Source organism: Chaetura pelagica, unplaced genomic scaffold, assembly GCF_000747805.2.
Source record: "Chaetura pelagica isolate M959 unplaced genomic scaffold, ChaPel_1.0 scaffold104, whole genome shotgun sequence".
Lineage (NCBI taxonomy): Eukaryota > Metazoa > Chordata > Aves > Apodiformes > Apodidae > Chaetura > Chaetura pelagica.
In genome coordinates, this window is record NW_009953786.1 from 9795353 (window position 1) to 9809083 (window position 13731).

General features: G+C 40.0%; 1 protein-coding gene across 1 annotated transcript; it reads right to left on the reverse strand.

The window, feature by feature from the left end:
* Positions 1-273: 273 nt before the first annotated feature.
* On the reverse strand, positions 274-7502 carry STMND1 (stathmin domain containing 1). The gene is made up of 5 exons (XM_010000993.1): positions 7419-7502; positions 6383-6563; positions 4067-4221; positions 928-983; positions 274-424 (listed from the first exon to the last, which is right to left on the reverse strand). The coding sequence occupies exons 1-5, from the start codon at positions 7500-7502 to the stop codon at positions 274-276; spliced, it is 627 nt and encodes a 208-aa protein (XP_009999295.1).
* Positions 7503-13731: the final 6229 nt, after the last annotated feature.

Sequence of the window (13731 nt, forward strand, 5' to 3'; positions counted from 1 at the left end):
TAGTATAATATATATAGTATATAATAATTAAGGTTAGATACCATTTTCCCAGGAGAGATAAGTAGCAGCAAGACTCAGGTGTGCCCCATGATGAATACTTGCTTATTAAAAAAAAAGACAGCTGCAGGGAGCAGAGTAGTTCTTCATTTTTGTAAGACAGCTTAGATCCAGATTGATTCTTGAATGCAGTTTTAAGTTATCACACTTAATGACCAAGTCCTCAGTATAATTGTGGCTTCTACTGCTGTTTTTTCCATCAACAGTACCCTTGGCTCATCCTCTAAAAGTGAGGGTGAGGAGTGTCTGAACCCCCTGACTTTCAAAACTTGGTGAGTCCTTTTCAGTCTGTTTACCTCTAGATTGGTGGGCAGTTGCTGGAAAAAAAAACGTGCCCTGTTGTGGCATTTTGTTCAGTTCTTCTTTCCTAACGTAGAACAAAACAACAAAACCAGCAATGCTTTGTAACAAGGAATGGAAGTAGATGTGTCAAACATATGCAGCAGTTCTTTCTACCTTTGTACCCAAATGTGATCAGAATGTTACTCCATTTAGCACTTAATTTATTCAGCTTTTTCTAGTGTTTGTGGAAGGTGCATCTTTTGCAGTAGGGGGGGGGAAAAAAACCAAAACAAACAAAAACCAAACCTGCTCCAGAAGTTTCTTCTATGCATAGTTCTAAAACTATCTTCTAGGCTTCCAGTGAAAATAAACCTGGCCTTCCAACATCTGCAAGATGAACAGAGGACCCACTGTGCTGCCATTAATCGGGTTTTGGTAGTAGGTTGTACATGAACTCTCTGCATTAGACTGATTTATAAAAAGTAGAGGGTTTTAGGTGATAAAGGAAGCACTGGAAAAATACACAGCAGAATTAGATGACCTGTTTCTTCTCTTCAGCAGAAGTCTTGATGTCCTTCTTTTCAAAACTGAATTTTTTCCAGTCTAGCTTGTGGTTTCTTTAGTGTCTTTTCCAGGGCATCTCTCTGTAGAGACATGAAAAGCTTTCAGCAGAGAATATTTTGATGCTGAGGTGACACTTTGCTGCTTGCCTTCTGCTTTCTTTCATGCATGGAGGTGATGGGCTCTGATAACAGTGAAATAATGATGTGCTAATAACCTCAGTGCTCAATCATGGGTGAGTGTTGTCTGCAGTGAGAATTCCCATTTTCTGTTGAGTGATGTCTGTGAAGCTTGCAGTGTTGCTGTACACCCAGCAGATAGGGAGACGTGATAATGAGGCTGTGAGTATTTAGAGAAGTTACTTTGTTACCGCTGGGGAGATTTAATAGTGCTTTTGTTGGATCTTAGTAATCATCATACTGCTGGCCTCTGTGGCATACAAATAAGGAGGCCAAACCTAGAGCTCTGCTGCTGAGGGTAGCACTTATTCCTGGAAAGATGTATTTAATCAGCCAGGAGGCTGAATTCTACAGTTTTCTGCATGATAAGCAGTTTTAACAGTGCTAAGCTCAGGACCTATGGTTGAAATAATCACTATCCTGTTACAAGTTTCCTGAGTTATCTGCTCCCCAGACTTTCATTGCCATAAATAACCCTAGAAGTTGGGCTTCACTGCCAGAAGTGTTAAGTGCTGCAAATAGTATTGAGAATGAGTCATTTAGTGAGATGAAGGTGGAGCATGATTCAGTAGGAAGAAAACTGATAAAGGAGACATTTTCAACGTGTATGACACACAAAAAATCTGAAAAAGATAATGTTCAATCATAAAAATGAAGGAAAAATATTTGTTCAAAAGAATAAAACCTCTCATTTCTAATTATGAAGGCCATTCTAGCAAAGCCCAGAGTGGGAAGGTATGACTGAGTATGTCATTCCTTACCCAAGATAAACTGTGATTTGCATAGGAAGAGATGAATGGAAAATTCTTCCCAGTATGTCCAAATTAAACTGAGTGTTCAGCAAGCAGGTTGCTTTCCAGATTGTTCTGTGTCTATATAAGCTGAGAAAAGATTTGAGCTAAACAGTTTTGGGAGAATGAGAGTTCACAAAGCTTCAAGAAACCGACACTGAAAGCTAAGAGTAATGGAAATGTTAATAATAACCTGTGTGCATCCTTTGTAAGTGATAACCCATGGTAAATGGATCACATTCCCATAGACCACTCGGTTGGAAACTACAGCTTTTAGTCCTTTTGCTTATCCTTTTATCTCATATGTAGGAGTGCCTTTAAAGGTACACTTGGAAAAAAGGTACCTGATAGACTCAAAAGTACAGCTCCTTTAGAGCAGTAGCACTTCAACAGGTATATTAAGGCATCTCAGTCTGTGCTGCATGAAGTTCCTTTGTTGAAGATTAAGGGAGGGATAGTCAAAAGACTGAAGGATTTTTAGTTTTGCTGTTTCACAGCATTGGCAGGAAATCCTGAGAAGACAACTGATGCTGACAACGCTTAAGGGGCACAGATACTTGAGCAGAACTATGGAAGCTCTTGCAAGGGCATCACTATCTCTAATGTTATTGCAAAAATAATCTCAAATCTGGCTGAACTAGTCTTTCACAATGGTGAGGTCTGTGAATTCAATTCTTCATTGAAGCTAGTGCTGGAATGAAGTTTAGCATAAAGCCATTCATGCTTATTCCTGGTCGATTCCAGAATTTCAGGTGTGATTTTTATCTGTGTGTTAATGCTCAAAATCTAGAGCTGCATGTAGTAATTTGGAATATGTCTGGGTAATAAACCTTTTCTACTGCATCTGTGTTGAGGGCTTTTAGTCCCTCTCTTCACAGGTGATCTGCTGGATCTTAAGCCTAACAGAGTAAATTACTTTCATGAGAGAGAGCGCAGGCCAAATTTTCCATTGCTGCTAAGGGAAAGCTAATAGTTAACAACTAGTGACAGACAATTTGTAGGTTGCCCAGCTCAATAGTGAAATATCACTTGGAAAAGTTGGCTTTGTTAGTGAAAAGTATGAGGTTAGCTTTTAAAAGCTGTTGTTGGGAGGACAGAAGTTCTCTTAGGTGAAGCAGCACAGACTGAGTTTTTGTCAATAAGAGTAGGGGTAATTTAATACCAGACAGCTTTTTAATACAGAAGGGGAATAGAAAGACAAAAACCTTCCTGCAGTATGTCACCTAAGGTTAGCCACAGAGGGAATAATCCTCTCAGATACTTAAAAAACCTCTCTGAGGGAAGTGAGCAAAGGCTGTGGAGAAGCTGCACTCAGACACCCTTCAGTCCCATTTTTCAAAGTGCTGGCAACAGGAAACGTTAGGTACTACCAGCAGCCAGGCAGTAGGGTGGCACTTGCTTGTTTCGTCCTTCTTATGAAAGTTTCTCTTTGATTTTCAATAATGTAAGTGGCTGAGATTAGAGATGTGTGAATTGCTTGCTTCAAATGACAAAACTATTCAGAATCATCCTTGGTTTGAGCTTGAGTTGTTCCTGTGTTCAAGCAGATCATGCTGTGACTGACACATATCCACAAATACGTTAAACTTCTTACAAACTCCCTGAAGACATTCTCCCTCCTGACATCTGAACTTGAAACTCTATCTGGAATAGGCATCTGATCCTTAACACAATGCTTGACCACAAAGTATGAACTTGAGTTCAGAAGCCAAAGTAAGCCTCAGGTTATCATTCAGAATGAAAAGAGAGCAGATACTAGCTTCTTACTCAAATAATAGTTCTATAATTTTGTTAAAATCCATTTTGTAATGGTTTCTTAGTCTGAGATAAAATGTGAATTGTAGATTGTCTTGATTTAAGTGTAAATATAATCCCTGACAGCAGTACTTCTTCTAGTTTTGTGGACTTTTTTCTAAAGACTGTGGCATGTAACTTCCAGTTAGTTTTTCAAAGAGCAAGTTCTTAGTACTCTGTCTCCATTTGAAACAAGCTTGGAAGCTGTAAACAACTGAAAACTGCTGCCAGCTTCTGTTCTTTCAGCATCACCATAACACAGGTTCTCTGCTGAACGACTTGCTTCTGAATTCTTAGAGGAGACATGCCTGCATGCTTTGCAAGTGCAGAAATGGAATCTCAGGGTGCTCACACCAGGGTCAGAGCTGTAGCAAAGGCCCTGTCTTGTACAATGACACTTACCTTGTTTTCATATGCTTCTCCAGTCCTGGCAGCAGTACTTTGGCTCTTGATTATTCCATGCATCCTCAGCTCCTCAAGAATGTCTGATGGGTTTTGCCTCTCTGTTTCCTGTAAAGGCCATGCTTTACTGATGACCTTGCTGGTGAGCAGTGCATCTTCAAAAGATGAAAACATTAAAACTTGTAGAACACTTGACATCCAAACAAAAGTTTGTGATGTATATCCAATGCCACAGCTTTCATTTAAAAGGTTACATACCATGAAGGTCCAGTGGAGGCAGCCTGCTTGATGCTCTCTTCACTGCTTAAACTTTGCCGTAAGCTTTTCAGTCGCTTGAAAAATGGTGCAGGCACCTAATTCAGTTTCTTACTGTAGCTAGTTACATCCAGAAGTGCACATTGAAGAAAGCATGGAAGCATGTGCTGAAGGCCTGTGAAGCCCAGTTTTGAGCATGCTTCCAAAGAGAGTCCATAGGGAGCTCTTCACAAGTCAAGTTCTCAAGGGTTCTGTGCTCTGGTCAGAGAAAGGCAGGCTGGGATGGAATAGTACAAGCCTGCTGATGGGCCATCTTGTAAAGATCACTGTTCTTTCGTTAAATGAACCCAAGCTTTCATATGTTTCCATGGGATATGATTTTTGTTGTATTAGCATTGCTACATTTGAGTCTGATCATAAGCATTCCAACACTTAATTATATATTTATAAACAGCAATTAAGAAAAAAACCCAAATTATTTTGGTAACTCTTCTGAGTGGCTGTGTAGTTTCCACATATTAGACATGAATAAGCAACGAACAAGTTTATTGCCAAGGCCCATCAGGTTTTTCAACCCTCAGCTGACAGTCCTACCATCTGCCCAGCCTCTCTTGGCAGAAGTTCGAGCTTTTGTACAAAGAATACTTGGACCAAATAAAAAATCACAGATAGCTGACATCTGCCAGTCTTTATAAGCAGAGTGAGTATGACAATGTTGGCTTATTTTTCAGTTGTAAAACAAAAATACAGAACATCTCCAACCTTGTAGAAGCTGACTCCATGACTCTCCTTAAAATAACCAAACCAGTTGCCCAAAAAGCTCTGGGGTTCAGCTGTCAGTCAGAACATGTAAATGCCAGAAGCCAGTATATAGCAAAACACATCTTGTTAAAAATAAAAGCATGATGAGTGGGCAACATTGACAAGTGATGTGAATATGTATTGGTTTTACCAATCTATTCATTCAGGAGAAAAATGTAGTTGAAATATCTTGGTATGATACAGGGGTTTTTTCATCTTGAAATGGAATACTGAAGCATGATTTAAAAAACTTTGTTTAGAAATTTCCTGTGGAGTTATCTTTTAGCTAGTGAGAGGAAAAGGAGATTGAAAGGAAATGAAATGTGATTTCAGAGCAAGCAAATAGTTTTGTTCAATCTGAAATAAAATCCTCTTGCATCCTTCTGTGGTATTGGGAGCTAAGTCCCCTTTAATGAATAGCAAACACCAGTAATTATTCTTTTTGTGTTAAATCTGAAATATTTTATTATAACCCTTGTTTATTACAAAGAGTAAAGAGACACTGTAGATTTTCCATTTAATGTCTTTGTAAAATGTAAACTGTTCATGGTACATTAAAAATACAGGAGTTAAACTACAAATGTAGGGGGTTTAAATGCACAAAAGGTGGTGCTATATTTCCATTAGCAACTTTTACTAGAATGGTATCCAACAATTACAGAAAAGTTTGGGCTTAACTGTTCACTTGTGCTTAAAAATTAAAAAATCTTAGCAGACTTTATCATCATGACTATTTCTGAAATCTTTATAATTTTCTCTATATAACTGGCGCTGCATCTTTTGGCTGCAAGCCTCTGGAACAACATGGTATTTACTTACTGTCTCTACCTGGTGCTAGTCAGGGGCTTTGCATTGACCTTCCTGTTGTAAAAACGTGTCTCATTGTAACAGCGGACGGACAGACCTCAAGTGGGCAACCTGTCTTCCCAGTGTGCTGTAATCCCAGTTAGAGAGGACTACCCCTGGGGACAAGGCTGAGTTTGTTCTCTTTGTTTCTTCCTGGCATCTGCCAAGAGAAGTATCTACCCTGCTGCTTGCTCTGGTAGTGAGGGTTGAGCCATGCTGCAGGACACTATAATCAGATAGGAAATTCTGCTGCTATAGTGTTGTTTTTAAACCCATGCTAAGATCTCAATCCTTGTGGTGTCACAGCATGAATGTTTCTGGGTATAGAAGTTGGCTGTAGCAATAGCCTCTCAAGGTTATTTGCTCCTAGACCTCTTGTTTGTGGAGCTGGTATGAACTTCAATTACTGTTTACCTGTGTTTTGTGCATTGCTGCTTTCTTGAGAAGATTTAAGTCTTTCTGGTAGCTCTTCAGGGGAGTCTCTCTCACTAGTCTCATCTTGAAGTTTGGCTTTATCTTTTGACATACTTGTTGGCCCAGCTGGCCCATCCTGTGAGGGGAAAGCCCCTGTTCCAGAAATGCTGTCATTTTTAGTCTACAAGAAAATAAGGAAACAAATGAGAAGCTCCTTGGGCTTCTAAACATTTAGGATGGTATCTAGAATAGTCCCATAGAATTGGCAGGTTCCAAGTGGAATGGGAGACACATACATTTCTGATATATATCCATGTTCTGTCACAGGTGGGTATTGATTGTGAGGAAAGGTCTCTTGGAGCATTTTTTAAAGGAAGCAATGACCTTAAGCCCAAATGTGTCCGTAATCCAGTTGACTATATTGGAGTATTGTTTCTGGACTTTACATGCCTTCTGTATGCAGCTCATTGATCAGAAATTTGAAACTTCATTTTAAGTTAGCACTTGATTAGGTGTAACCTGTGCACCTTTTAAATATATAGCTTTGTACCTTCAAAGAATGTAGGATTAGAACTACATGTACTTTTGTCTCGTGTTTCTGGGCTTCAGCCAACACAGCCTGTGCACAGTCACTTAGTGAAGTTTGTAATGTATCCTATAATATTTGCACATAAACAAGCTCCTTACTTCATAACTTTTTGAGGCAAAACACACCTTGCTGCAGTTCATCACTGGCATGGGAGATGAGTGCGCCTCATTTAATGAGGCAAGTGAGACAGAGTGTGAAAAGCCACTTTTCAGGTGCTGTAAAATCAGGTCATACACATGGCCCAGTGGTAAGTCTGTCTCCCTTGTAGCTTAAGGGTTATATTAAGCTGAATGGGTGATAGACCTCTTAAAGAGCTCCCAGACAAAGTCAGATTTACTGTGAACATCAGCAAAACCGGTTCCCTGCATGCATGTGGCCTTGCACGCTTGCGTGCTAAGACATCTCCTAACAAACTTTGTACAGAATCTGTTTGGAAGAAGTCACTACCTGGCTTTGGGCTTCCTGGTTGCTCTGTAGATCCTCGGAAGGTAGCGGTGCGACAGCAGCCCTGTTAGAAATACTGCAGCCCATGGTGAAACTGTGGCCACCTGCTTCTCCTTGCTGCAAGTCCATGGAGTAGGAATGTCCAAGTCTCTGCCTTGGGAGCTTGGTTATTATCACCGTGGAGTCTAACTGTTGCTGGGGCCTGTTGCTACAATAAATAGCACAGAAGGCTTTTTCCTTTTGCCCTGGCATACAGACGTCATCGTCTTTGTCCAGGAACCCTCATCTGAAGTTGAGGGGGAATGTGTTTCTTCTGTGCAGCTGGGATGTTGGTCTGAGAGCAGCAAATCTCTGTAGGCCATTCAGGGTATTAGTGAACCTCCTGTGGGAACTTAAGACACTTCAGTATCTACAGCCTTTTTTCCCTTTTCTCTTATTTTTTTTTTTTTTAATGAGCAAGATACTGTCATGTGAAATACCCACACGTTTTAGCCTCTGGTTGGATTTCTTAAGTATTCTTCAGCACCATTGACAATTGAAAAAGATCAGTCCTGAATCTGGAATTCCAAGCAGCAAGGCAAGCTTTTAAATGAGAGGAAATGTAGTCAGGAGACAGGGACGGATTGTAAGATGTTTTAAGTGTCTTTTGAAATCATTGTACAATTTCTTTATTACTGTTAGAGTCTGTTCACATCCTTAGAGGTAGGTATCTGTAGGAAATTAAAAAAATTACGGAAGTAGCCATGATTTATATGTCCAAGATCTTCTTATAAAAGATACAAGAGAAATGTTAAGGCAGTGCTCTCAGTCGAAGATCATAACACGTCGTGTCTTGGGTTACCTGTGCTGAGATCATCAGCTGTTATAGTTAGAAGTAGTAAATTGTTGGGTTTTTTATAAATATTCACATAATTTATTTATTTTTTTAAATTCTGTGACCCTGAATATCAAATGAATGTCACCTCGTGACCTTACCCTGATTTGTAATGGAAAGCTTTTTGTAAAATATGCTGAATTTCTATTCCACATATGTAAAATGGAGATGTTCACATGACTAATGTGACTTTCAAGTAGTAAGGCTAGTGAACTTTCAGAATCAAATGAACCCCACCACTGAGTTGGAGTGACTCCAGCCTAAGAGGGCATTCTGACTGGATGGCTGCAGGCAGCCTTATGTGTTCCTCTTACCTCCAGTCCAAACCCTCAACTGGTCTGGTTGGAAAACTGAATAAACCTACTTGCATGGCAGCAAGTCTAAAGTGATCTTCCCCTCCTCAGTGTGCCTTATTTGACTGCGCAAAGCATTGCACTAGGGCTATTGTGTAGCTTCCAGTTTGTAGCTGAGGTCTCCACCCAGCTCAGAGCACAGGTGTGTGACTGTACCTACCTGTGCTGCTATCCCAGAGCTGCAAGGAACTTTCAAATGTGCATCTATGGTCTCTTGAGAAAAAAGTGTCTTCCAAGGAACTTTTTTTTCATCACTAATCAACAGAGACCTGATTGTTTGAATTCACACAGAATGCAAGTTAACCTTTCTTGGTGTGGGGTTTTTCTGTTGTTGCTGTGGGTCTAGGACAACTGGGTGCCACCAGCTGGTTGCTGGATACATCACCAGCTCACCACTGAGACAACTGACCACTAACTAGCAGATGGTGCTTGTTCAGCAGTGAATGAACCTTGGGGAGCAGGTGGCTTTGCTGGGTCTCTGATTTATTTGCAAGGAAACTATCAGGGAGTCCAAGTGTATAAGTCACATAATTTGTAATATGAAAAATAACAATGAGATAAAGGCAACTCAATTATATGTGAGAAATTAAAATCTAATTATGAGATAAGCAACTCAGTCAAACATTATGAACAGCTTGTTTCAGGTTGCAGTCTTGAGCATCACTCATAAAACTGTATTTTGATAGTTTTTAAGTGCATTTGTTTAATACTGCTCTTAAAAACTGTTTAGATGGGGGTTTTTTGATGGCATTTGTTTAACATTACTTTTAGGAAATATCTCATTTGGTTGATTTGCCTCTATCTCATTGTTAACTTTCCATGTTGCAAATTGTGTGACTTGTACACTAGGACTTCCCTATAAAATCAGAGCTCGAAGGGCAGAGCTGCCTGCTCCCCAGGCTTCTATTCACAGTATGGAATGAGTGGCACTTGCTAGGCCGTGGCCAGTTGTCCTGGCAGCCAGTTGTCCATTTCCCATTGCTGTTCTGTTTCTTATCTCTTTAGTAGATGATTGCAAGCTGTATGTGATAATGCAGGAATATGACTGCTGCTTGATGTATGGCAGAACATGATGTACAGGCAGAGCTTCTTGTTTGCATTTCTGATTTAACACTTGCTGTCATGATGCAGTTCTAAAACTTACAAGTAAATAAGTGAAGTTTTAGTCCTTGCTAAAAGGTGATTTTTTTCCATTCAAACACAAATAAGGTGATAAAATAGAAACTGAATGTTAGTTATCAAAGTAAGAACATTGTTTTTACATTTAACCATAGGCTGTAGCATAATAAAAAGGTCACCTTTATGATTTATGCTTTTAAAATGGATTATTGGTATGTAAAATGAAGTGATGGTTTGAAGAAACAGAGTAACAGGATGTAACAAGTGCCATAAAATTGGCTCTAATTCATATTTATGAAATGAACCGTCTCAGATCTCAACAGAATTTATACACAGCCTGATCTTTTAATATCTTATGCATGTGATTAAAATGACATGGTGAACGGTATGTTTTTGAACAATCGGAGCTACAGCCTTTCAAGAGGAGACTAATCTCACACTTGTGCTGACTGATGACATAAAATCTTCTGCATTTTAGCAGTTTTTCATCAATCTGTAAAATCAAGAATGAGCAAATTTCAGTACAGTCAAGGAGGAATGTGTGGTGTTGGTTGGAAAAAAAGAAGATGATTATTTGTAAATAAATATAGGATATTTTCCTTTAAAAAAACCCATGGAACAGAGCCTATGTGAAGCACAACATAGAAACTGAGGAGAAAGGAGCTCTGAGAAGGCTAGTAATGGTGGGAAGGGGAAAAAAGGTGCAGGCCTCTATGCATTGTCTTATGAGAATGAAAACAAAAGCCAGTCACAGGGATCTGCATGCGGGTGGAAAATCACTACAGAATTGGAAACAACTGCTCCTATAATTGCTGTTGTTATTTGTAGGAAGCTGAAATGGATGTATATTTTAAAATGAGGAGAGTTGTTTTCAAAACTCCCAATTGTGAAGCTGTAGGAGGCTTGCAGGATGATTATGAAAACTGAATGGGAGGCAGGACATCTTGGTGTCTACAGCCTTATCAGCTGTCTCTGATTTATGCTCCTAAATTAGTAAGCTATTGAAGAGAGGTGAGAAAAGGACTGTCTGTGGAATGGCATCCCTGATACACACAGCAACACTCTGCTGGTCTCAGTAAGTGAAAGATACCCATGTAGTATCGCCAGCCTGACAAGTATGTGGATAAAAAACGCTCTTCTAAGGCTTGGAGGCTGGCTGGAGTTATTAACAAAACAAAGCTTGGCTGATTTGAAGGACAGACATAAATTTCTGATGTTTTTAGTCTAACAACATTCCTCCTGACTTCAAACAATAGAAAGCAACAGGGTGGATTTTTCAGGGACTCCTGAACAGCCACATTTCTTGTTGAAAACAGGGCTGAATAGTTGGGCAGCTGCAGAGGAAGTGCCCTGGCTGTTATTGCCTCTAAAAGACTTCAACCCATACTGTGCTAGTGCATTAAGAGGGAAAAGGGTTCACATTTTTCCCTGTGTGCTGGTGGCTTTTCCCCAGGGTGCTACCACAATCACGAGGAGGAAGCTGTCCACTAGACACATGGGTGATGAAGGGAAGGGGGAAAATCCACCCCAGGAGATGGGAGGTGAAGTTGGGGTTGAGTCTGGAGGCTGATGGGGGCAGAAGACAAAAATGAGCTGGGTTATGAAATGGACAGAGGGAGGGGATAGAGAGAGAGCTGAAGAGGTGGGCCTGGTTGCATAAGGTGACTGGAAACCAGATATGTTGGACATGGAGCAAAACAGAAATTTTGCAATCCTCTGCAGGCTACAAGAACTGCTGCACTTCAAAGACTGTCTGCTTAGCTAAAACAAAGTGGCTTTCACAGACAGGCACTATATTATATTTCTTTCCATGGGGGTTTCTTCTATTCCCAACTTTTGAAATCTTACCTGAGTAGTAGTGGGTTAATTTGTCAGGGCTTCTATCTCAGGCTTTTCCATGTCAGGCTCTGGGTACTTCCCAGGTGGGCTAAACAGCTTGCAGAGCTGGCCTTTAATGCTGAGCCTGAGTTTTGACATATAGCTTTATATTTGTAAGATTGGGAAGAGGAAGATGTCTAGAAGGGGAGCCACTGACTGGGTGGCTGCAGTCAATAAAGAAATGACTGTTGGTTGTTCATCTCTAAACCTGCTCTGTGGCTGACTTGTGTGTTGTATTTCAGTGCTGCATGTGATCCAAATGCTGTATGTAATCTCTCCATGGTGACTGCATAGCATTGGTTTCTATTTAAGGAGAGAAAGAGGTTTGGGTTTTCTGCCAGAATTCCCACTCAGGTAATTACACTTCTGCCTGTAGACTTTCCCTGTAGCTGCAATTGTAGTAGTCATTCTTCACTCCCACGCCTGAAAAAGTGCAAACGCAGACCGGCTGCTGTGTTTTGGGAACACAGCAGTGGTTGCTCTGCTGAGGCAAGTGAAGTGACCCTGCCATGCATCATTTGTCCTAGATTTGCCCGTAGTAGAGTGCTGCATCCAACCACGTGGCTCTCTAGCTCTCATCTTTCTGTGCCTGACTTTGGCATAACAAGTTGGTCTTGCTAGTGATCCTGCTAGATGATAGTGAGACAGCCAGCTGGAAGCCAATGAAGAGATGATTAAGAGCCAAGAGAAAACCATATGGAGAGAGAGGGATTTCTCTTTACAGAGTTCTAAGTAAAAGTGTTTATGTCTTTGGATCTCACTAGCTGTTTTTCCCTTCTTTCTATCAGCTTTATGGGTGGGAAGTGGTTGCAGTTGATTAGCAAATTCTATCCAATATCTTTAGCTAGAGCAAATGTTGTAAACAGTAGATGTTTCAGGCAGCTCTGTTAGTGTTAAAAATCAACAGGCCAACGTAATAACAGATGTTCAATCGTTATTTGGCTACTGTTAACTATGATATTACATACCAGCATTATATAAATAGCACTGTTTTGCAAAATATGAAATACATTAAATGAAGGGTTTCTTGTCTCAAATTTAGATAATGTGGTGATTTTATTTTTTTTTTTTTTTTCCCCATGAAATTATGACAGCAGAGCTAACAAAGTCCAGATCAGTCTGGAACACACTTCTGCAGATGCTTAATTCTCTTTGAAGTCAAAGTAAGCACAGGCCTTGTTCACTCAGAGCCTTTTACACAGATTTGAAACGGAGGTTGTCCAACATTAATAAGTTAAGACTCATCAAACATAGTGCAGGTAGTAAACAGAACCAAGACAACTGAAGCAAATTATCAATTCATGATAATTTAGAATTAATAATTCTAAATTTTGGAATTTAGTTTTTCTTTTCACAGAATGTTCACATACAGATTGTGTTGCATTTGAATACAGTTCTTATTCAGATTTACTAAATGAATGTTATGGTGAGTGTGTGGGTTTAAAAAAAAAATTCTGTTAACTAATTCTGTATAGTTCACATCCTTAAGACTCAAGCTGTTTCACATATGTTACTGTTTCAGGCTCCCTGACTGAATGCTATAGACATGAATAGCACTAAATCCCTGCTTGAATTGGTATTAAGTGTAGAGGTGCTTAAAGTCTGTCCTTGGGGTTGGAAGTTTCTCACGAACATAGGTTAGTTTAAGGAAAGTCTTACAAGTAGGAAATGAGAATTCTTGACAAAACTCAGTGTCTTACTTCCTCTCTAGTAACAGCAAGTTAATTGTACTAGTTACTGTTCCTAGAAGAGTCAAGTACTGTCCTACTTGGTTGAGAGCTGGGTATGCTAGTATGTTCTTCTCTGCAGCATTCAAAGTAGCTTTTGCACAGTGCTCTTTTGAACAAGGACTCGGGCTGTAATATGGTGAAATACTACGTGTGTAGGTGGGGGACACTGGTGTCTGACTGTAAAGACTGCTCTGATGGTTCTGAAGGACAGATTCATGCTTTTCAGAACATCTGTGTTGTGTCCCACCTCTGCATCATATTCTGTGTGGAACAGAGTTTGCCTGAGAGACATGAGCTTTTTCTTCCTCTATCCAACTGGAAAAGCTTCATAAAGTTGAAGGATGGTGCTTATATGAAGTATG

What these genes read in the sequence shown, in the direction of transcription:
- STMND1 (XM_010000993.1), bottom strand. Translation starts at nt 7,502, where the DNA reads ATGGGCTGCAGTATTTCTAACAGGGCTGCTGTCGCACCGCTACCTTCC. An exon ending in ACCAGGAAGCCCAAAGCCAG is followed by an intron (nt 6,564 to 7,418) that starts GTAGTGACTTCT and finishes ATTTTCTTGTAG; the next exon opens with ACTAAAAATGACAGCATTTC. An exon ending in CAGCAATGCACAAAACACAG is followed by an intron (nt 4,222 to 6,382) that starts GTAAACAGTAAT and finishes CATCTTTTGAAG; the next exon opens with ATGCACTGCTCACCAGCAAG.